This window comes from Eretmochelys imbricata, chromosome 3 (assembly GCF_965152235.1).
Source record: "Eretmochelys imbricata isolate rEreImb1 chromosome 3, rEreImb1.hap1, whole genome shotgun sequence".
Taxonomy (NCBI): Eukaryota; Metazoa; Chordata; order Testudines; family Cheloniidae; genus Eretmochelys; species Eretmochelys imbricata.
The window spans coordinates 130,692,332-130,716,275 of record NC_135574.1 but is presented as its reverse complement, the minus strand read 5'-3'; the positions used below and the strand labels follow the sequence as shown (position 1 = coordinate 130,716,275).

At 40.2% G+C, this 23,944-nt stretch overlaps 1 protein-coding gene across 2 annotated transcripts in view; it reads right to left on the bottom strand.

The window, feature by feature from the left end:
• Positions 1-22,846, bottom strand: part of NUP133 (nucleoporin 133) — a 62,343-nt gene extending 39,497 nt beyond the window's left edge. Inside the window, exons 1-10 of one of the 2 annotated variants that reach the window (XR_013345683.1) lie at positions 22,550-22,846; positions 19,859-19,977; positions 18,123-18,226; positions 15,008-15,115; positions 10,282-10,413; positions 8,269-8,439; positions 6,009-6,164; positions 5,853-5,923; positions 5,092-5,239; positions 2,141-2,285 (exon numbers count right to left, since the gene is read on the bottom strand). Coding sequence is in view for 1 of the 2 variants with exons in the window: in XM_077813395.1 (XP_077669521.1) it covers positions 2,141-2,285; positions 5,092-5,239; positions 5,853-5,923; positions 6,009-6,164; positions 8,269-8,439; positions 10,282-10,413; positions 15,008-15,115; positions 18,123-18,226; positions 19,859-19,977; positions 22,550-22,722 (1,327 nt within the window). In the remaining variant the exon portion in view is untranslated. The remainder of the gene's footprint in view (positions 1-2,140; positions 2,286-5,091; positions 5,240-5,852; positions 5,924-6,008; positions 6,165-8,268; positions 8,440-10,281; positions 10,414-15,007; positions 15,116-18,122; positions 18,227-19,858; positions 19,978-22,549) is intronic. The other variant, XM_077813395.1, reaches the window with a different exon arrangement.
• Between the last annotated feature and the right edge of the window lie 1,098 nt (positions 22,847-23,944).

Sequence of the window (23,944 nt, the reverse complement as noted above, 5' to 3'; positions counted from 1 at the left end):
ACGCTTCCTCAGCTCTCGTCCCCTAATGCCCCTACTCTACTTGCACTACATTGATGACATCTTCATCATCTGGACCCATGGAAAAGAAGCCCTGGAGGAATTCCACCATGATTTCAACAATTTCCATCCCACCATCAACCTCAGCCTGGACCAGTCAACACAAGAGATCCACTTCCTGGACACTACGGTGCTAATAAGCGATGGTCACATAAACACCATCCTATATCAGAAACCTACTGACCGCTATGCCTACCTACATGCCTCCAGCTTTCATCCAGACCACACCACACAATCCATTGTCTACAGCCAAGCTCTACGATACAACCGCATTTGCTCCAACCCCTCAGACAGAGACAAACACCTACAAGATCTCTATCAAGCATTCTTACAACGACAATACCCACCTGCTGAAGTGAAGAAACAGACTGACAGAGCCAGAAGAGTACCCAGAAGTTACCTACTACAGGACAGGCCCAACAAAGAAAATAACAGAACGCCACTAGCATCACCGTCAGCCCCCAACTAAAACCTCTCCAATGCATCATCAAGGATTTACAACCTATCCTGAAGGACGACCCATCACTCTCACAGATCTTGGGAGACACGCCAATCCTTGCTTACAGACAGCCCCCCAGCCTGAAGCAAATACTCACCAGCAACCACACACCACAGAATCACTAACCAAGGAACCCATCCTTGCAACAAAGCCCGTTGCCAACTATTCATCATGCCCGTGCCACATCTATTCAGGGGACACCATCATAGGGCCTAATCACATCAGCCACACTATCAGAGGCTTGTTCACCTGCACATCTACCAATGTGATATATGCCTTCATGTACCAGCAATGCCCCTTTGCCATGTACATTGGGCAAACTGGACAGTCTCTACGTAAAAGAATAAATGGACACAAATCAGATGTCAAGAATTATAACATTCCAAAACCAGTCGGAGAACACTTCAATCTCTCTGGTCACTTGATTACAGACCTAAAAGTGGCAATTCTTCAACAAAAAAAACTTCAAAAACAGACTCCAACGAGAGACTGCTGAATTGGAATTAATTTGCAAACTGGATACAATTAACTTAGGCTTGAATAAAGACTGGGAGTGGATGGATCATTACACAATGTAAAACTATTTCCCCATGTTTATTCCCCTCCCTCCGCTGTTCCTCAGACGTTCTTGTCAACTGCTGGAAATGGCCCACCTTGATAATCACTACAAAAGGTCCCCCCCACCCCACTCCGCCCTCTCGCTGGTAATATCTCACCTTACCTGATCGCTCTCCTTACAGTGTGTATGGTAACACCCATTGTTTCATGTTCTCTGTGTATATAAATCTCCTCACTGTATTTTCCACTGAATGCATCCGATGAAGTGAGCTGTAGCTCACGAAAGCTTATGCTCAAATAAATTTGTTAGTCTCTAAGGTGCCACAAGTCCTCCTTTTCTTTTTGGTGGATTCTCTGTAACTTGAAGTCTTTAAATCATGATTAGAGGACTTCAATAACTCAGCCAGAGGTTAGGGATCTATTATACGAGTGGGTGGGAGAGCTTCTTTGGCCTGCAATGTGCCAGAGGTCATGATCATGATGGTTCGTTCTGACCTTAAAGTTTATCTGAATAAGCAAGATTTGGTGGTATTTAAAAATAGAGCTCCTATGTACAGTTACACAATATCATCTTATTTTCATTTTCCGTCTGTCTCCTCTCAAGCGAGTTTCAATCCCATTTTTAGAGTAAAATCCCAGACTTTTTTCAAGCAGTATATGAATAAAAATGTACTCAGCACTTATATATATTCAAAATTGTGTGCACAAACAAATTATCCTTATACATTTCACAGACAGGGAAGCTGAAGCAAAGTGACTGGTTGCAGGTCAGAGAAAGAACTAGCGGCAACAACTGGCATTAGAGTTCAGACCTTTGACTGCCAAACCTTTGTTCATTCCATCAGCTCATGCTGCCTCAATTTTAGTTTTGAGGTAACTGGGGATCCTTGAATGAAGGAACAGAATGCCAAAACGGATAGCTCAATCTAAATGCAGTGTGGAAATAATTAAAATCAAAGAAGAATTTTTTTGTCAATATGGTTAACTAAGTGAGTTAATACAAATTAAGTTTCCTATTGCTATTACCTTGTGCACCAAATATAATTTTCTCCTGTGGTAAAGAAATTCTTCCAGTTCCAGTTGAACAAGCAAAGACCTCATCTTCAGTGTACAGGTAGGCAGCATGGTTAAAGAAGTCTGGGACCACGAAACAGCACATCAGTTCTTCAGACTAGAAGTGTCCAGAAGAATGACAGAATATACAAATAAACAATATTTAACACTTAATACAGCACTTTAAAAATGTTCAAAAAGTTGTACAAACATGAATATCTTCCTTTTCTTAATTTTAACATGACAGACATCTATCACAAATTTATTTTAAAAGGATCCCAGTTTCTATTTCTAATTTGCTTTGAATACTTAAGATCTGTTTTATCTACCTGCTAACTCCAAAAGAGATAGAGGTATATTTTCACCAGGATAGAAAAGAGATGAACAAATCAGTAATTCAGCAGCCATCAGACACTCCTCCTAATGTAAGAGCCAATTTGAAAATTGACACCATGGAAAAAATACCAGCCTTATAAAGTTAGGTCAAAGCTAATATTCATGAACATAAAAGCTTAATTAAAGAGACATTGACACTTCATGAAACATTTTTTTTGAAGTGTCAGTTGTGTAAGCAAATATACTTTAAGCACACTTTGCAGATTTCTGTTAGAAATCTTCAGAACATCTGTAATTAAAGATTTGATCGCTGAAAACTAGTTATAGATGGGTTTAATTAATCAGAGATATTCAAGATTATTGGTATTAGAGAGGCTAGTAAAGCAGACTGATGTATCAGATAACAGACTATATACATTATTTAAAAGCTAAGATTCTGACCAAAAAAATAACCCCATCAGAAGCCAGGAAATTTAAATTCAAATCTGGTCTGGTTTTTCAGTTCTAATCAAAAGCATGAGATTCCAAAATATCAACAAGCCAGACAGCAGCAGAGGCAAAGCCTCTTTTTTGAGCATATGATGCATCTGAGGGGGCAAGAGCGTATGTATACTGGTGATATTAGCTGGAATTCAGAACCTTCAGCTGGCTTTGCTGAGCATCAGTACAAGGTACAAAAAATAAAGCAGCAACTGCAGATTAGAAAATTAGTTCAATATATACAGCACAAGATACCCTATAAAACAATCTCTGGCAGTGATACTCAGACTGAGGCTCACGAGACACAAGTGGCTCTTTAATAAGACTACTGCAGCTCTTTGCAGCACATGATATTAAAACACTGATTTAATTATTAACCAATCTAAGTTATTAACCAAACAGGATGCTTCTACTATCTTATTAACCAATTGTAGCTGATAAAATAATAGTTGGCTAGTCATTTTGCTGTGAGAATATTATATTTCCCCTGTCATACTGTTTAAAAATAAAAATATAGTACTATAGTAAATGAAACAATGAATTCACACTACTGAGGCTCTTTAGGGAAATGCTGATTGCTAATTCGGCTCCTGAACTACTAAGGTCTGAATATCACTGATCTATGGCATATAAATCCATGTAATCAGGTACTGCCCAAATCTCACAAAAGATTCATTTTAAAATAAAGACAAGATTCATATTTGGCTGAAATGCTCTTCAAGTATCCTTTTTTCTTCTTACTCAATATTATTTAACTGCTTTAAAAGCTCTAAAAAGACAAAGATCAAGCTTTAAAATTAAAAGCTACCTCAACAACAGTTTTTAACCTCTAAGTCAGGGGTTCTCAACCTTTTTCTTTCTTTTTCCCCAACAAGCTATAAAAACACCAGGGTCCAGTGTGGGGGGACTTAGGGCTCCGTCCGCCGGGCCCTCAAGCATAGGAGTAGTTTGACTTCTATTGGCAGGGGATGGGGCAGGGAGGGAGTGCCACTCACCTCAGCAGGCCACCCAGCCTGTCTGGGTTGTCGGGGCGGGGGTGGGGGGGGAGATTATAACTCAAAGGGGGTGGCTCAGCTCAAAAAGTTTGAAAACTGTTCAGAGGGCAGGGGGTAGCTAGGTGTTGTGTGTAGGCAGGGGGGAGTAGCTCAGAATGCAGGGAGAGGGGTAGCTAGGGGCTATGTGCCTGGAGAGCCTCCCCACCCTGCGGTTGCTGCTCTCCTTTACCAGCTACGTAAGCAGTCAAAGGGGGCAACCCCAGGCACCAGCAGCAGAAGGAGGAGGAGACAGGGGAACACCATAGCTGCCAGCTACATGGCACCAGCCAGAGTAGCAGCTGCCCCACACTGCCCAGCTCCAGCTTACAGCCTCCAACCTGGCCAGGGGGCAGGGCCTCGGGGGCTGGAGGAGAGAAGGAAGTGGGGCAGGCATGGAGCTGCCCCCATGACTTCCCTACTCTGGGTAAGGCACTGCAGTTTTGGGGGGGCAATGCCCCCTCATAACCACCCAAATCCGCCCATGGACTTGGGGCATTAGTCCCAGGGGGAGTGCCAGGGCACCAGGACTTTGGTCCCATGGGGGGTGCCGGGGCTTGGGGCTTTGGCCATAGGCCCTGCAACCCCCATGAAATGGCTCGCAGACCCCCAAGAGGCCAAAGACCCCCAGTTAAGAACCGCTGCTCTAAGTTTTACTCTTAATTTTTCTGTATTAGCTATCCATTTTCAGCAAAATTCCTTCAGCCTCTTCCTTCAGATTCAAGACCCTGAGGATGAATTACTTCATAATTCATGCAAAATTGATTTTATAATAAAACTGCTTACAACAGAGACATAGATGGCAGTATGTAGAGGGCAAGATAGTAAACCTAAACAGTATGGAATATCTCAGCAATAACACTTTGAAAAAGGAGAGAGTTTCTGTGGGTTTTTACTTTATATATTTTACATGAAATTTAAATATTTTACATTGAACTTCACGTATTGCTCTCATCAAAAGCTGTTTATGTTAATTCTGAGGAAAATAAAACACACACACAAAAATGTTGCCTGTATACATTATTTTCAAGACTAATTCCAAATTCACGTTAGAGCAAAGGTCCAATGACTCCATACCTGAAAAGGTGGATTATATTGGGTAACCTCCACAACAACATCATCAGACATGTGGTAACCTTTATCCTCCACTGTTATGAGAGTGTAATAGGTGAGACATGGACTGTCTCCAAGATGCCATGCTGCAGCCAAAATTACCAGTCCATCACTATTCATTGAAAAAGCAACATGCCATTAGTACATGCACCATGGTTCAGAAAACAGGAACATAGGTAGAACGCTACATAAATAATATTTTTAGGTATCCAACAGTATTAGAAAAGTGTCTTTTTTATTAAACAGGAACTTTAGTCTCTAACTTAAAACAGTAAGGGGGTATATGGAGTATTTTGTTGTTTTAATGCTCTTAATGCAACAATGGTTTCTAGACACTGAAAATATGTGGAAAACTAAATTCCCATCACGTTGTTTAAGTAATACCAATAGAAGCCACAGATCAGTTATTCTGAAGTTATATAGAAGTTATATTTGGCTTACCCAGCCTCCTGGAAAAAAACATTGCAAAGAAAATTATCATGAAATGACAGAACCTTAATAGAGTTATTCTGGGTGAAGAATTTTTAAAACCTAATTACTAGTTACTAATGCCATCACATCTAGTACAATTAGTTATTTGCACTGAGGTGCCTGTTTTGTCCCCAACAGCATTCAGAGTAATTAAAATCCCAATAATTTGCATATAAAACAATGTAGGAAAATAGAAAGCACTTATCAAATCAGCATATGGTTCATCTCTTGCTAGGCAGAATGCTCATGCCTACCGGTTTCGTTGCAAATCCAAATACTGAACATTGACTCCTCCTTTAATATCTTCATAGTTACTTTCAGAGCCCTGTAAAAGACACTAATTTATAGTGACAGAAATAAATCAGCTAACTACCAATGTCATTTTATTTTTCAAGTGTACTGCTTCTTACCCAAATTGCATCTGTGATGTGTTCTTTAAGGATTCTGTTGATATCCCAGCTGAGAACTTGACGTTCAGTAGAATCGTCTATCTCCCATTTGTTTAGATTTGAACTGGTCAGTGCATAAAAGCTTGATCTCTCTTTGTCCCAAAGAACACTAGAAAGCTGCATTTAATAAAAAAAAAAAAAGCAAGCTCTGTCAGTTAAAGTATGTTCTTACTATTCTGATATATTGTGCCACTCCACTCAATCTGATAAGACATATGGATGCTCAATTTGACAGTTATTATTTGTATTACTGTAGTGCCTACGAGCCCTGCTCATGGACCAGAACCCCATTGTGCAAGGGGCTATATAACCACAGGATAAAAAAATGATCCCTGCCCGAAAGAGTTTACAATCTCTGCTTTAACTATGATACAAAATTTAAGCATCAAAATAATTCCAGATGGAAGTCATTTTATGGGATTTAAAAAAAATAGAAAAAATATATCTCATGCTCCTCTCCAGCTTTTGTAAAATTCACATACAAAACTTGAGGATGACCCACAACCACTGGCATCCCTTTATCTAGGGAGAACCTATGAGTTACTAATAGTTTCTCCATTGTCATTCAAATTGCCTGCACCATTCTCTGCACATCTCAAGTGTACACCAGGCTATAGGTCAATGTACACTTTAAAAATTGTGCTTTGGGGATGCAAGGACCTGAAAGAACATTTGCCTAATAAAGTAAACGTGCTATAGATGCACAAGAAATGAGGCAAGGTCTCCACAGAAGCGACTGCATGAGTCTTTGTGCATTTGAATGTTAAAACTGCAGCTCTTCAGATAGACAAAAGGGTACTTTTTCCTATGACTCTAGTAAGGTGCATGGGATAGGATGTTTTGGTGATGCGTAACTTAACAGGTTTTTGGGGGTTTTTTAATACGAGTTGTACGGTTAAGAACTCAAATCAGAAAATGCCAAAGTTAATATTCACATGCAAGTTAAATTATGTCCTTCCTTATGGATATGCATGACAATATAATCACAAAATAAGTCACAAATAATACAAATAGATGTCCTTATAACCTTGAAAAGTGAATAATATATAACATGCAGCAAATGACACAGGGCCTGCTTCATTCATCGCTCACCTTGTATGGGGCTCATCTTGTATGTAAGTGACTTTCAGAGACTGTCAGCATAAGCAGAGCATATATACAAAACTACAAAATGCCACACATCTAGTTTTATAGAAAACTGTATGTTATATTTGATATATGGTAAGTGAACATATAATTAAAGATTCTTGGAATATACAAGTACCACTACACTGCATACAACCTTAACTTTGGCATTTCCTGACTTGAATGATAATACTGCACAATAAAGCACACACTAAAGTTTCTTTTGATTAACTTAAATTAGTCTTCCTATCATGAAAATCTTAAAAAATACACAAGCACTCAGCAATTAAACTGCTAGTTCAAGTCTGGTATGGACCAGAAAGGAAGACAATACGTTGTGTAAGGCCACTCCACGAAATAAACAAAGGGCCACAGGCTGTTGAGAAATACCAAATCTAGACAGGACACCAAGTATAGTTTGCTTTTGACATTCAATTACCACGGGGATAATCTATAACAAACGAATAGGAGGAACAGTAGTAGACTCCAGTTTTCTAGGCTTTAAGCCACTTGGTGTTTGACAAACGCAGTGCAGGGAATCTTCTAGGAAGCATAAGAAATACTAATTCTGGAACATAAATCATGTTGAGGACTAAGTCCAAGTGATCATACTGGATGCAGATCATTTAATGAGCACACTGATGCTATGATTTCTGAGGAAATTTAAAAACAGTTGCAAGATAATTATTCCTTTCTGTTTACATCAGTGCTGTCAAACAGTGGTTTTCTTTAGGGGTCCACAGACTATGTCGAAGAGGTCTGCGAAAGGTTGTCGTTACTAAAGAACAGTGGTTTTCAACCTGGGATCCACAGACTATGTCTAAGATTTCCAAAGGGATTTCCGCCTGCATGTGAAATTTTTTAGGGGTCCACAAATGAAAATAGATTGAAAACCACTGCTGTAAAGTATTTCTTTTTTAAGCCTTAGTGAATATAATTGGTATGGAGTGGGTTTCAGATGTTCTGTATCCTGGTACAGTATGTCCTTAAGTAGCAGTGAGTGAAAGGGGAAGGAAGGAGTGAGACAAGTTGGAACACGTCATTACAATTTTTTTAAAAAAAAATCTATTTATAATAATCTATTTCTTGAACTTACCGCAGCATCATTACTAGGAGACAAAATCCCCAAGAGAGAGGAGACTCTTCGGCCAATTCCAGAAAACATGCCCTGTCCCTGTGGCAGGACATGCTGATAGATCTTACCAGAACTGTCTGGTATCAATCGAACTAGCTGGCCCCTTGAAGATGATAAAACAAAACTTCCTCCCTAACAAAAAGTAAAAATGTCTACATTAGACACATAAAAGACACACCACCAACTTTCAGCAACAATTACTGTCAAATAAGGATTATTTGTACCAGGTCAGGAGAAAAACAGGACTGGGAACATAGCCATCCTTGCTACTCTATAAAGAAAACAAGGGCTAGCAGAGATATAGTATGAAACATGTTTTCCAGCAAATTAATTTAAAGCCAGCTGGCTGTAAAAGCCTGGGAAAAACTTCACTTGGTTAAAAATGTCAGCTTTTCAATAGGCTGTGCTCTTTACCTGGAAATTATAATGCATTACATAAAAACTGAAATGTATCAGATGTAGTGCTTTTTAACAACTATTTATAGTTCTTCCAAGGCTAAAATTATGGCATATAGCACACAATATATTTGTTAGGTTACGCATGTTTAAATTAATATTTTACCACATTTTCTGAAAAACTGTTTTATTGATCACAAAAATAGTCCACCTTTAATGAACATTTTTAACAACTATTATTTGTGAACTTAATGCTCATTTTCATAATCTTCTTACTAGGAACTGCTCTGCTCCATAACAAAAATTTATTTCCATGGGTAGCTTGCTGTTTTCACTGAAGTGCCCTAACCTAACTAAGTAGGACACATCACAACTAACTGCATAAGAAAATATCCATCAGACTATGTTGTGAGACTTATTTCAGTATCTTTTAAAAATGATTTTGGTAATAGCGAATGTAGTGTTTGTAAAAGATGCCACATTGTTGTTAAACGAAATGCAGCACTATTTGGCAACAGTAGTGGAGAGGACAGGGACAGGCTCACCTCTTGTGCAAAGTCATTAACTTCAATGGTGTTACATGAGAGATGAATATAGCCCATACTGTGAAAGACACATTACTCAGAAGTATTGAAAGAAGTCTGTATCAAACAAATATTAAACTGGAGTTCAACAATGATTAATCTTCTAAACACTGCACAAGATTTCACCTATGGAATTGCATTTCAGTCAACAAAAATTGCAAAGCTAAAATTCCATGTAATGTTTTCAAACAAATGTTTACACTTCTCAAAATGCTGTGGTATAGTTCCATTTGAACTTTTCCTGAGTCTCAGTTTAGCAAGTCTAGTGCTTCAAAGTCTGAGGTGCCTGCACACACACTTTCAATTGCTTTCATTTTCTGACAGATGCTTAATTCTTTTATTAGACTTTTTAAGTTAAACAAGAAACATATGTGTTGTTTGGGGATTTTTTAATACTCACTGCTAATCAAAAATGTTACATATAAATATAATAATTCTGCCCTAAAAGGAAAATCATTTTATTTAAATTAGACTTCAGATGTGCCAGGTTTTAGAAGTTGCAAAATACAGGTAAAAATTTTCCAACAGGGTCAATCTGCTGACATCTGAAACACTTACGTGTAACTGTTCATTTAATTAAGTGAAAAAAATTCACAATTCCTTAGTAAACGTAACAGGTTAAAAAAGAGAATACAAGTAGTCTTACCACCATTTTATCTTTGCAGTTTACTCCTCTTACATCTAATTTCTGAACTAGGATTTATAAAAAAAATATATCCCGTTTAACAAGCTCATGCACAAAATAATTCTCTATTCGTGTTTGTCATATTCTGGAACTTTTGTGAGGAAAGGGATCTTACTTTCACTCATGGTGGTATCGCCTCTCTGACAGTTCTGTGAAGTTATCCATAATGAGGTCACATAGCTCACTCTGCAACTGTTTAGTTTATTAAAGTTCCTAGGGGTTTAAGACTTGATGCTCCAAATACTCTTTCCTGTTTCTAAGTTAGCAATCAAATTAATACTTTTGATGAAAACAAAATTTGTACTATACCTTAACAGCTGTTAGAAAACTGCACAGAGAGCCGCCAAAGTCTGTAAAAGTCTCCGTATAGGAACCTTCATGCAGAAGGCTGGGCCAATAACGTACAAACCCTTCACTGGTGGCAACCATCGCTGACAGAGACTTGGAATTACAGAAAAATAGTCAACACATGATATAGGTGGACTATAATAAGGATGAAATTTTTTATTTGAATATTATTAAATCTCTTTTGAGTGTCCCAGAAGTTAAGAGGATAAAAACAAAAAATGGTAAATATATACATACACACACAAACAGAACTAAAGCACATTTAGGGTAGAGGAGGAGGATTATGTAAAAATGGAAACTTCTAACTCAACAGATGTATATATTGAGTCACATCTGCTTGTCTTACTGACAAAAATAATTTTTACTACTTTTTACTGCTGATCATGTAGCAGGGTCAATATAGCTACTGAGAGCAAGTGAGATTTGTTGCTGTAAGAACCAGCGAAGGACTTAAGTTCCAGATGCAAAATCTTTATTACTGGTCATGACATGTGACCCCAAAAACTCAGGTTGACTAATATCCAATGTCAGCCAGCGAAGCTGACGGCTAAGAGAAAAAAATCTCTAACTGTAAACCAAATAAAATGGTTCTGGAGCCATTAAGAGAAACATTAAACTCTACAATGCCTTGTTTTACAAATGTATTCTTCAAAGAATAATCACACAAACTCTCAGATGTTTCTATCAAGATGTTTTGGGTGAAGAGTTCTTCACTTTAGGACTTACTCTCCCTGGAGATCCACCCAAGGCCAAAGAATGGTGCAAGTGCCTTTATCCAAGTAAAGATCTGAACAGGAAGCACTACGTCTAATCAACTGATTGTCCAAAAAATCACAAAATAATAACATAATAATGGCTGTAATGGGTCAGACCAATGGTCCACCTAGCCCACTAACCTATCTTCTATAAATAGCCAGTGCGAGATACTTCAGAGAGAATTAACGGAATAGGGCATTTATCAAGTGATTCATTCCCTGCTGTCCAATCCCAGTTTATAGCAGTTGGAGATTAAGGGCCATGGGGTTACATCTCTGACCATCTTGGCTAATAGTCATCGATGAACCTATTCTCCACGAATTTATCTAATTCTTTTGTAACTCATTTATACTTTTGGCCTTCACAATATCCCCTGGGAAGGGGTTCCACAGGCTGACTGCGTGTTGTGTGAAGTACTTATGTTTGTTTTAAACCTGCTGTATATTAATTTATTTGGATCACCCCTGGTTCTTGTGTTACATGAAGGGATAAATAACACTTCCTCCACACCATTAATGATTTTAGAGACCTCTATCACATCCCACCCCTGGGTTGTCTCTTTTCTGAGCTGAATAGTTAGTCTTTTTAATCTCCCCATCATATGGAAGTTGTTCCATATCCCAAAGATTTTTGTAGCCCTTCTCTTTACTTGTTCCAATTTTAATATATCTTTTTTGAGACGGGGCAACCAGAACTGCATGCAGTACTCAGGGACTGGGCATACCATGGATTTACATAGTGGCATTAAGATATTTTCTTATTATCTATTCCCTTCCTAATAGCTCCTAACACTGTTAAGCTTTTTTTGACTGTCACTGCACATTGAGCAGATGTTTTCAGAAAACTATCTAAGATGACTCCAAGATCTCTTTCTTAAGTGGCAACAGCTGATTTAGACCCCATAATTTTGTGTGTATAGTTGGGGTTATGTTTTCCAATGTGCATTACTTTGCACTTATCAACATTAAATTTCATTTGCCATTTTGTTGCCTAGTCATTCAGTTTTGTGAGATCCCTTTGAAACTCTTTGCAATCATCTTTGGACTTAACCATCAAATAATTTTCTATCATCTGCAAACTCTGCCACCTCACAGTTTCCCCACTTTTCCAAATCATTTTTAAATATGTTGTACAGCACTTGTCCCAGTACAGATCCTTGGGGGACCCTGCTATTTACCTCTCTCCACTGTGAAACCTAACCATTTATTCCTACCCTTTGCTTCCTATCTTTTAACCAGTTACTGATACATGAGAGGTCCTTCCGTCTTCTCCCATGACTGCTTACTTTGCTTAAGAGCCTTTGGTGAGGGACCTTGTCAAAGGCTTTCTGAAAATCCAAGTACACTATATCTAACTCTAACATCCTTGTCCAGATTTTGTTGACAACCTCAAAAAATTCTAATAGATTTATGAAGCATGATTTGCCTATACAAAAGCCATGTTGATTTTCCCCAACAGTGTTTATCTCTGCGCCTGATAATTCTGTTCTTTACTATAATGTCAACCTATTTGCCTAGTACTGAAGTTAGGCTTACTGGCTTGTAATTGCCAAGATTGTCTCTGGAGCCTTTTTTTAAAAATGGCTGTTACATTAGCTATCTTCCAGTCATCTGGTACAGATGCTGATTTAATCAACAGGCTACATACCACAGTCAGTAGTTCTGAAATTTCATATTCGAGTTCCTTCAGAACTCTTGGGTGAATATTTGTTCCAAAATCTCCTTTACTGACACCTCAATCTTGGACATTTCCTCAGATCTGTCATCTAAAAGAATGGCTCAGGAGTGGGAATCTCCTGCACATCCTCTGCAGTAAAGACCAATGCAAAGAATTCATTTCTACAATGGCCTTATCTTTCTTGAGTGCTCATTTACCACCTTGATCATCCAGTGGCCCCACTGATTGTTTGGCAGGCTTCCTGCTTCTTATGTACTTACAAACATTTTTGCTGTTAGTTTTTGGGTCTTTTGCTAGTTGCTCTTCAAATTCCTTTTTGGCATGCCTAATTATACTTTTGCACTTGACTTGCCAGAGTTTATGCTCTTTTCTATTTTACTCATTAGGATTTGACTTCCAAAGTTTTTAAAGGATACCTTTTTGCCTTTAAATGCCTCTTTTACTCTGTTGTTTAGCCATGGTGGCATTTTTCTGGTCCTCTTACGTTTTTGTTTTGTTTTAATTTGGAGTATACATTTTATTTGAGCCTCTACTGTGGTGTTTTTAAATAGTTTTCATGCAGCTTGAAGACATTTTACTCTTGTGACTATTCCTTTTAATTTCCATTTAAATAGCCTCCTCATTTTTGTGTAGATCCCCTTTTAAAAGTTAAATGCTACTGTGGTGGGTTTCTTTAGTATTTTCCCCCCTACAAGGATGTTAAATTTAATTACGTTATGGTCACTATTACTGATCAGTTCAATTATATTTAAAAATTTAACAATAATTTATGTTATAATGTTGTTGTTGAGGATGTCATTGAGCTACTCCTTTTACCCAACCTCTTGCAGTTTTCCCACCACTAATATTCCCCTTACAGGCTTACTATTGTGGTCCACAAAACAGTGATGTCTTTGCAAAACATACCCAGCTAAGGAAAGATTAATTTAATAATTTAGGCTTTTGCATGTTCTCACCTCTTATATTACTTCTAGCATGATTAAACTGCGGCAAGATTAAAGGGGTCAAGTTTGGGGGGAGGGATGTGACAGCAAAATGCTACTACCTCTTTTCACCACCTAGAAATTCAAGATGATGCCAGGATGGATGGCTTCTTCCCTTCAAGGACTAGCTGCTGATCTGATCCTCACTGAAAAGCTCTGGGTGCACTGAACGAATGCTGTGTACAACCTGAAACTGAAAACTGGCCACTATCTCATGTTCTTTGTGAACGGTAGTTACACACAATATCGTACACAGTAGTGCAATATTGTGTATACCTAGTTGATCCTGGGTTCTCATCCCCGCACAGTACAAGAGGTATTTAGCAAAGCAGCAGGCCCAGACAGGCAGATCACCTATTTCTTCCAGTGTTGGATGGCATTCATAATGAAACTTAGGCAAAAAAACAGTTTTCATTTGCAGTCAGTCCACACACCCAGAATTAAAACACAGATGATGCATAACTTTTTCAGGAAGCACTATGTTCAAATTTCACTTATCTGGACTAAACTTTCAGGTGTCCCACTGCTGAATGATGCTATTTTCCCTAGTCTGAATTTTTTTTTAATGAATTAATCCTTTAAGAACTGCAATGTAAGAAGTTTCTAATTACTACATTTAATTACCAAAAAAAGTGAGTGAGTGGGACTTGACAGCAGAGCTGCAGAGAGATCCCTACATGGCCATTGACGCCAGATCTCTACAGACACAAGGAGCAGGGAAGGCTGTCATCCTGGTGGAGCAAAGCAGAGACCACCCAGCACTCCCACCTGGTGAGTGAGAGTCCATGACAGCAGTGCTACAGAGGGCTCCCTGCACTGCTACATAAGTCATTCAGCAGTGAGGTGGCCACGCCCGCAGCCAGGGACGACTCCTCTTCCTTACAGTCCTGGACAGAGATCTCCGCTCTGCCCTTCCAAGACTGCAGCCTCCCCCTGCACCTTGTGTGCAGGGATCAGGTATCACCAGCCCAGAGAACTCTCTGCAGCTCCACTGCCACAGACTGACCCACTCACCCCCATGACAGCAGGGCTGCAGAGGACTCCCTCCAGGGCCACAGGGCTGGTGACACCAAATCCCTGTAGGCACGCTGAACAATGGTTACTTCATCAATTTGAGTGTGTCAACAGAAATCAATGTTTATTGACAGTTATCGATTAAAACTGAATCCCGCCAAACCTAATTATAACACAGGGAATGCAGTTTCCAAAAGAATGAGTGACAAAGAAGATGATAGTCATAGATGTTTTTTTTAATTTGTTAAGTTGCTTACCTGTAGAGAAGGTACTTCACTTGAAGTACTGAGGCAGGATATAGCTGCTAAGCTAGAACTCCATTGGAAGTCACTGGATGGCAACTGTAGTTCCTTGCATACAGATAACTACAACGAGGAATAAAGAGACACTATCATAAACATGCCTCAGACAAAGTCATTTGTATATCCATTTTACAAATTCTACTAAATCGTTGTTCTGACAGTAGATACTAAGGTAAAAGCAAACAATTAAATTGCTCAAATTACATGAAACTACAGCAAAGGGTTTTAGAGAGGATTATCAGAGGATAGTCACATTTGTGTTAAATAAATACCCAGGCATGCTTCACTCCCATCTTAATGACAAATACAGGAACTCTAGATTCCAGTCTTCTGTCAACCAGACAGCAACTTGTGTCTGCCAACAAGCAGGCAATTATTTCACTGAACTTATTTCTTTATTTAAATGTCTTAAATGTGATTTACAATGCCAATCATTTTTCAGATGATGCTCCCTCACCACTTCGAGAAATTCTTCAGGAGGTGAAGGCTGGAGAAGATACAACAGCCCCAGCTTGGCAGTGGTATTAGGTTAGGCTTCTCAGAAAACCCATTGTTAAAGAACATAAATTCACCCCACCTTTACCCCTTGTCAAGGTTCCTTCCCCACTCTGAACTCTAGGGTACAGATGTGGGGACCTGCATGAAAGATTATTCTTACCAGCTTAGGTTAAAAATTCCCCAAGGTACAAACTTTGTCTTGTCCTTGAACAGTATGCTGCCACCACCAAGCGTTTTAAACAAAGAACAGGGAAAGAGCCCATTTGGAGACGTCTTCCCCCCAAATATCCCCCCTCAAGCGCTACACCCCCTTTCCTGGGGAAGGCTTGATAATAATCCTCACCAATTGGTGCAGCTAAACACAGACCCAAACCCTTGGATCTTAGGAACAATGAAAAATCAATCAGGTTCTTAGAAGAAGAATTTTAATTAAAGAAAAGGTAAAAGAATCACCTCTGTAAAATCAGGATGGTAAATACCTTACAGGGTAATCAGATTCAAAACACAGAGAATCCCTCTAGGCAAAACCTTAAGTTACAAAAAGACAAAAAAACAGGAATATACATTCCCTCCAGCACAGCTTATTTTACCAGCCATTAAACAAAAGAAAATCTAACGCATTTTCTAGCTAGATTACTTACTAACTTAACAGGAGTTAGAAGGCTGCATCACAGACCAAACCCGGCAAAAGCATCACAGACCAAACCCTTTGTCCCCCCCTCCAGATCTGAAAGTATCTTGTCCCCTCATTGTTCATTTTGCGTCAGGTGCCAGCAAGGTTACCTTAGCTTCTTAACCCTTTACAGGTGAAAGGGTTTTGCCTCTGGCCAGGAGGGATTTTACAGCACTGTATACAGAAAGGTGGTTTTCCTTCCCTTTATATTTATGACACCCCCAATTAAAGAAAAACATACAACTAACAACCTGTGCCAAGCATCGGGTTCATCTGCATGTATGTCATTACAATGTCCCCAACCCTTCATTTTCTCTGGAATCTTTTAGATTGAAAGCTCTAAAGCACAGATTATATCACTATCTGCTTCTACAGCACCCAGCATAATGGAGCCCTAATCCTGATTGGCACCTGGTTGGGTGCTACTGGAATAAAAATTGTAAATAATAGAACTACTACTTATTTTGCACTAATATGGGTGTACCAATCAGAACAATACTGTTAATGTATGAAGCACTTTCTTTTAAAAAATGTAAGCTCTAAATTTTGAACCAATTTTCTGCTTTTAAACTATCTTAAGTTCTAACATTAGGTCCCCATATGGAGTGTCACAGCTGTCATTTTTAGCAAGATTGCCACAGCCAGCTGATAGCTCAAATATGTATTTACACATTATTTTAAAATACAATTCACAAATTACACAGGGTAAGAGTGCTTCTCAACACTACAACGGACAAAGCAGGCTTCTTTGAAGCCTTTTAGCAGGAACACTGGTTATACATTTTCAGACACAAGATGGCAAAACCATCCAAAGAAATGTGCTGGAGAAAATCATGACTACTGAATAGGGAAGGCAACTGTATCAGTACAATCAGCACAGCTGCACCTGTCACTCTGGTATTGTGGACATTGTACTGTGGGAGTTGTACAAGGAATACACACTGCATTTGACCGAGGAGGAGAGACATATTCCCTATCAGCAAGAGAGACTTGAAACAACTACAGGCTCCTACAGATGTTAATTGCTATGCACCAAAGTGTTTTTTCACTTAAGTGTTTCTTGGTGCATAGGTAAAAATATGTTCTTGACAAAAAGGAAATTAATCAAAACATCCACTCACAATACAAGAGGCTTATAAAAATTCATTTTTCATCGCACATGTTGAAGAGCAGGCACAGGATTATCAAAACCAATCTTAATATACTAGCTAATTTCTAAAAACGTTATTTAAATCACTAGAGTGCATCTGCTTTGAGAGATACCTATTAAATAAAAAAAAAACAATACAATATTAACGTTTCAGAGTAGCAGCCGTGTTAGTCTGTATTCGCAAAAAGAAAAGGAGGACTTGTGGCACCTTAGAGACTAACCAATTTATTTGAGCATAAGCTTTCGTGAGCTATAGCTCATTTCATCAGATGCATAAAGTGGAAAACGTAGTGAGGATTTTTTATACACACAGACCATGAAAAAATGGGTGTTTTTCACTTCAAAAGGTTCTCTCTCCCCCCACCCCACTCTCCTGCTGGTAATAGCTTATCTAAAGTGATCACTCTCCTTACAATGTGTATGATAATCAAAGTGGGCCATTTCCAGCACAAATCCAGGGTTTAACAAGAACGTCTGAGGAACGGGGGGCGGGGGAGGAAAAAACAAGGGGAAATAGGGAAATATTAAGGTTGCACAGAGAGAAAATACAAGAGTTAAGTTCTAAACTTTCACCTTTCTTATGCAGTTGCTACCACGGATTTGTACAAACCCATTCATCTTTTTCTTGTGAATTAAGGTCTCAGGTCCTCGACTATCCCTTGGGTCAAACTACACAATTGAAAGACTTGTTCAATTAGCATAACAAATACATACCCACTTTTTCATCATCAGTTTGACAGCCCATTTACCTTAGCAACTGGTGATTGACCAATCTTCCAAATAATCAGCCTCTCTTTGTAGACTAGCCAAGCCCATCCACTTTCATCCACCTGCACGCTTAACAGGTCATCAGCTACATCCAAAAAGACCATATAAAATTTCATGAAGTAATACGACTTCTAAAACTCTGTAGAACAGTCTTTAAACTATCAAATCTTCATTTTGGTAGGAAAGGAGGAAACTTTTTTCTAATAGATCCAACGCCACATGAAAAATTCTATGTCCTTTAGCTAATTAAATGCAAGACACTCATTTACCAAATATTGTTTAAAATACATTTCAATGTAACCTACATTTCTCACAAAAGTTGAAAGTCACTCCAAGAAAATGACCCATTTACATTTTATTTACATCTTATTAGATAAGAATTGAGAGCAGCAGAATCACTGAGAAAATTACTTAAAGTTATTGCAGATATAATATAAACCTAAAACAGTGAACCATTATAAAAAAGAAACAACAATGTACAGAAAAATATCTGAAGAGAGATTCTTGGTTTCAAGGCAAAGCCCATTTTCCTGGGTTTTTGGAGAATGATAAGAAGATAATAATGAGTACCTTTTTCTATTTATCTGCTGGTTTTATGCCATTATGTGGGGTTGGATTATATCAAGCTGATGTATCTGTGTTTTAACAGTTTGCATTATGTGTTCTTAAAGAACTATTAAAGCACCTAAAGTTTGAGATAGGTACAAAATAAATGAAAGAGATAAAAAAAGACAGACATATACACAACTTGATTTCTTTACTCAATCCTTTGGATTTGACACAGACAATCCCCTTTTAGACACTATTTTAGGCGTTTTTAACATGCCTCTAACTGTATTATCTAGGTGCCAAATTCAAAACTCATTAACTTTGTTGATAAAGGATCCAGCTCCTTTATCATTCCTAGATTCAGCTATTTATATTTGGAAAGGATTTTTTTTTATATTAGTTCAGCCTTTATTATTGAGGGAAGACTTTTTCATAAAGTTTTGCATTGCGCTCTCAAAACAGACAAGTTTTAGCTCATTCTAATCATTTCCAGCAGTGTGATTCCCAAGTCTTGAATTTTAGAAGCCACTCACATTTGTTATTGTTTTGAAGGTAAAGAATCTGGATCAATGGATACAGTCCAATTATGTATAAAAATACAGCACTGTGCACACATGCTATGCACCTATACAGCACGACTGATGGCATCAACCAACAAGTGCAAAACAAGAAACAATTAAGGATGGTTGTCCTTTTTTAACTTAGGACTTTGTACATGACTATTACAAGTGGCCTAAACACCTCTTGAGCTTACCTAAGACTGTGAATGATAACATTTAAACACAGTTGAATGTATGGAGCAGCAACCTTAACTTTGAAGGTACTTGTTTTGCTTGACCTGAATGATACTCTCCAATATTACAAATAAAACAAAAATATAATGAAATAGTTCTGCTTTTCACAAGAAGTCTGTTACTGAATTGATATCCAGATGACTGACATTTGAAATAAAGTAGTTGTGTTGTTCTGGTCATAAACAATTACAGTTTTACATGTTTTGAAGCTTACAAATGCTCAGACAAGTGACTTACTGCATGCAATTAAAAAGAGGTGCTATCTTCTCCTCCTCCTTGCTCAAAAATCAACTATTTAAAAGTATAAAGAGATTACCATTTTTCCTTTATCTGATCCAATTCCCATGTGGAGAAAAGAAAAATGCAACCCTTACCATCAGCCATTCTTAGGGCCTCCATAACCTTAACAGGGAGAGAGGATCCAAAACTCTTAACATCATAGTTGATAGTCTCACTGGCTGAAGGATGTTGTATGACCCTTGTGGGTGTTGCTCTAAAAAAACAAAAAAACCAACACACCAGCTGTGATTAATTTTCTACTATGTCTCCTGCAATTTTAATATATAATATTTATTTCATTTTTAATTGTTTAAAAGATAGATTTGATTAAATGGCCAGGTTTGTGAAAAAGAGGCACAAATGCATATCTTTGGGAACACTCAAGACAAGTCCATATATTAGGTTTCCCTTGTTGTATTAATTTAGATGGAATAAATGGACCAAAGGTATTAATAAAACCCAGTCACAATCCAACATTAAACAGTGTTAAACAAAGGCTATGTCTACACTGCTTTTACTACTACACAGCTTTTAGCGACATGGCTGTGTCGCTACAGCCGTGCTGCTAAAAGTCATGCAGTGTAGCCCCTGTTTGTCGGCTCTCCTGTTGACAACGTGCTGTTCACACTGGCGCTTGTCACAGCAAATCTTTCAGCTGGAAAGAGTTTTAGGAGGAAAAAAAAACTTTGTGAGTCTCTTAGATGGTATTAAAGATGGCAATATATGTCCTGTTGGGTAAAAGAGAAGAAGCTGGTTGGTATGAGCTGCAGCTGTTGCTACTGTAAAAAATTTAAAACTCCTTTTGGGAAAATGAAAATAAGTTAGTTGAGATGGGCTGGAACTGATGTTATTCCTGCTGCTGTTAAAGTCAGATCCCATTTTATCTGCAATGGTGTCAGGGATATAGCTGGAGCTGGTAGGAGGTAGCAATATCACCTGGATCGCTCCCTCTGACCCCATCTGGTCAGGACATCCCTCAGGATTAGGACAAAGAAGGCCTGGGGTCCCAGGAGACAGTGATGGTGAAGCTCACTCCAGTAGCCTCAGTCTGATCTTTGCTCTGCATTCCCCCCCCACCCCAAAGTCTCTCTCATTTAAGGACCCAAAAAGGGAGCGAGGGTGGAATAGCCCATACCCTCATTATTTTGTCCACCAATTAGGCTTAATATCTGGCACACCAATTTTGGTACATTTATTTCCAGCTCCACATCATCTGTTTTCAACAGGTTATGTCAATGAAGACTTTTTGGTTTAGACAAATCTAGTTTCTCTGTCTGGTTTTCTTGCATCTATTCCCAGCAACATTTGTTATTATAGGTTATTGTGACATCTTATGAAGTTGCACTTTTTATCTAAAACTCAAAATGATGGTAAATTTGTAGGCCTAATTATCACAGCTCCTTCCAGGAAATTGTTGGGTTGCTATTAGATTCCTTTCTACTCTAATTCAGTTCTTTACAAATTTTCCCTGCTTCTCAGCAGGGTGCACTTTCCTTGCCAACAAGCAGGAAAACACTGCAATAGCATCTTTCAATCAGAAAGACTGGCTATCTCTGTAACCCAAACCTGAAACCAAGGTCAGAAAGTGAGAACGGGCTGCCATGCTAAACAGGCTGAAAGTTCAGTCTAGCGATTCCCCAGGGCTGAAAATGTCATCTGAGCAACACCTGTCAGTCTCAAGAGCAAATAACTACTTTTGAGACTGAATTCTGAAGGGTCATATAACTGTTCTGGATTTATAACACTTCTGACCTATGTGGGATAGGGAACAATAATTTTTTTTGGACAGTGATTTTTTTTAAATCCATGGAAACTTTGACAACCGGAGGCCCAAAAACTAAAAAGGTACAACTGACAATCATTCTAGACATAAAATGAATGGAAATAATCATATGCTGAGCTTCAGTTCATGTGATTTTCAGGGTTACTACCAGCAGCCACAAAATTACTCAAGACCTAACAAAGACCTGTGCCCCATATTCTTAGAAATATCAAAAAGAAAATGAACACTATAATGAGTATAAAGGAAATACTGTTTTTTTATCTGAATTATGGCAGCATTAGGAGCCTTAGTCGTGGACAGGAGCTCACTGTGCTAGCTACTGTATGAACACAGAAGAAAAAAAAAAATCCTTGCCCCAAAGTGCTTACAATCGAAGTGGGCAGACATCCTGCTTACATCGCCAACTTTAGGAATGGACTGTCCTGTGCACAATACCACAAAGAAATTGGGTAATGCACAAACCCCTGGGTGATCAAGCAGGTTACTTGAACCACAGTTTAGGTCCCTACACTCATAAAATAAACTCATAAAAGAGCACTGCAGTATTAAAGCACACTTACAGAATGAAAAAGAGAACCTAAACGTAGATGACCACATCAATATTACACTGGACTTATAAATCTCATCTCGCCCACCTACCCACTGGGGCATTTCAGTTGTGAACAGGGACCCCCCACTGCAGACTGTTAATTTAAACAGCACCAATTAAGTTTCTATCCCTTCGCAATGGAGGGATGATTTGAGGCAGGGACGGCTTCCCGAGCCGGCAGGCAGCTCAGTGCCTCTGGCCATGGCTCTCCTAGACAACAGCCCCGCGCAGTTACACCGGACAGCGCGGACCTGCCACGAGCCGGGTCACTCTCACTCCCGGTTGAGCTGGGCAGCGCAGGGGGATAGGGACGGCTGCTCTGGGGGCACAAGCCGCGGCCCCCCAGTACCCCTAAGCCCCGCTCTGGAGCACTAAGGCCCAGCCCAGAACCCACCGCCCCCGCCGGGAACTCACCGCGCCGATAGGGAGCCGCTCCGCCTCCCCACCGGGGAGAACAGCCCCGGGGAGCCGGCCGCCGCCAGGGTCTTCCTGCCGCCCGGCCGGGGAACAGAGACTGCGGCGGCCCCGAGTGTCCTGCGGGCCGGTCCGCCCGGGGTGCGCGGGGAGCCGGGGGCAGCAGGGAACATGGTAGGAGGCGCAGGGAGAGAGTTGGCGCGAGCTCGGCACCGCCTGGGGACCAACTGCCGGGGCCGGGCCTCGCGCGCGCCGCCAACGTACGAGAGCCACACGCTCAGCTCCGGGCGTCGCAACTGCCGACGTCACGCTCCCGGCCCCGCTGCCCGAGAGAGGGCGGAGTCAGCTGGGGCCCGGGCGCGCGCGCGCCTCCGGCCGCAGGCGGGGGAGGGAGTGGAAAGGCGGCGGCGCTGAGGTAATACCTCGCGCTGCTGGGAGGCTGGGCTGGGGCGGGGCAGCACTGACCCCGAGCACCACGCGCCCGAGGCGGTGCTGTGCGTGAAGCGCTGCCCCCGGAGCCGGGACCCACCTTGGCTGGGCTGTCGCTAGCCGGTGAAGCGCCGTTAGCACAAACAGGGGGCTGGACAGGGGTCCCCAGTGCTCGCCACTCAGCCGCCTCTGTCAGCGTCCCGGCCGAGCGCTGCAGAGGGGGCGGATTGCACAGCCTCCCGCACCAGGCGGGGGCAGCGGCGGTGCCTCCAGAGCCGGGTGATCCCCCAACGAGATAGAGGAACTGAATTCTCGCGGGGGAAGCCCCCACGCGCCCTGTCCTGCGGCTGCCAACCCTTCAGGATTGTCCTGGAGTCTCCAGGAATTAAAGATTATGTCATCCGATGAAACCTCCAGGAATATGTCCAACCAAAGTTGGCAACCCTACCTGAGGTGCAGCCAGCTCTAACTGTTGGACAGTCTGAGCGGGAAGGAGTGTTCTGTGTCCACAGGCCAGCAGGCGTGCTGACTGGGCTGGGGGGGTGGAACTGAGCTCCATGCCTTGGCGGTTTTTCCCTCAGACTCACTGTGCCCATCAGCATCCTCCTCTGGGCTTGGATTAAACCTTGGGGTCAGGCAGCATCAGATTTAGGGGCAGGTGACCGCCTGGGGGTTGCCGGGCTTAGGGTGCTGTTTTTGTTAGCGGCAAAAGGGAAAATAGCATGTCTGAAGTAACATGTTTCAGGTATTCAATATGTGGATTCATTTTTCATTAACCTCCTAGAATGTTTTGGACCTTCGTAGAATCTCATGGAACCTTCCAGACTTTCTGAGAACTGCATTTACAGAGCTTAGTGTGCAAACTTATCGTCTTATGTGACAGGGATAAATCATGCATGCAAATAATGTATCAAACTCATGAAATGGGCTACAAATGCAATTAAAAAAAAGGTATTCAAAAGTTTA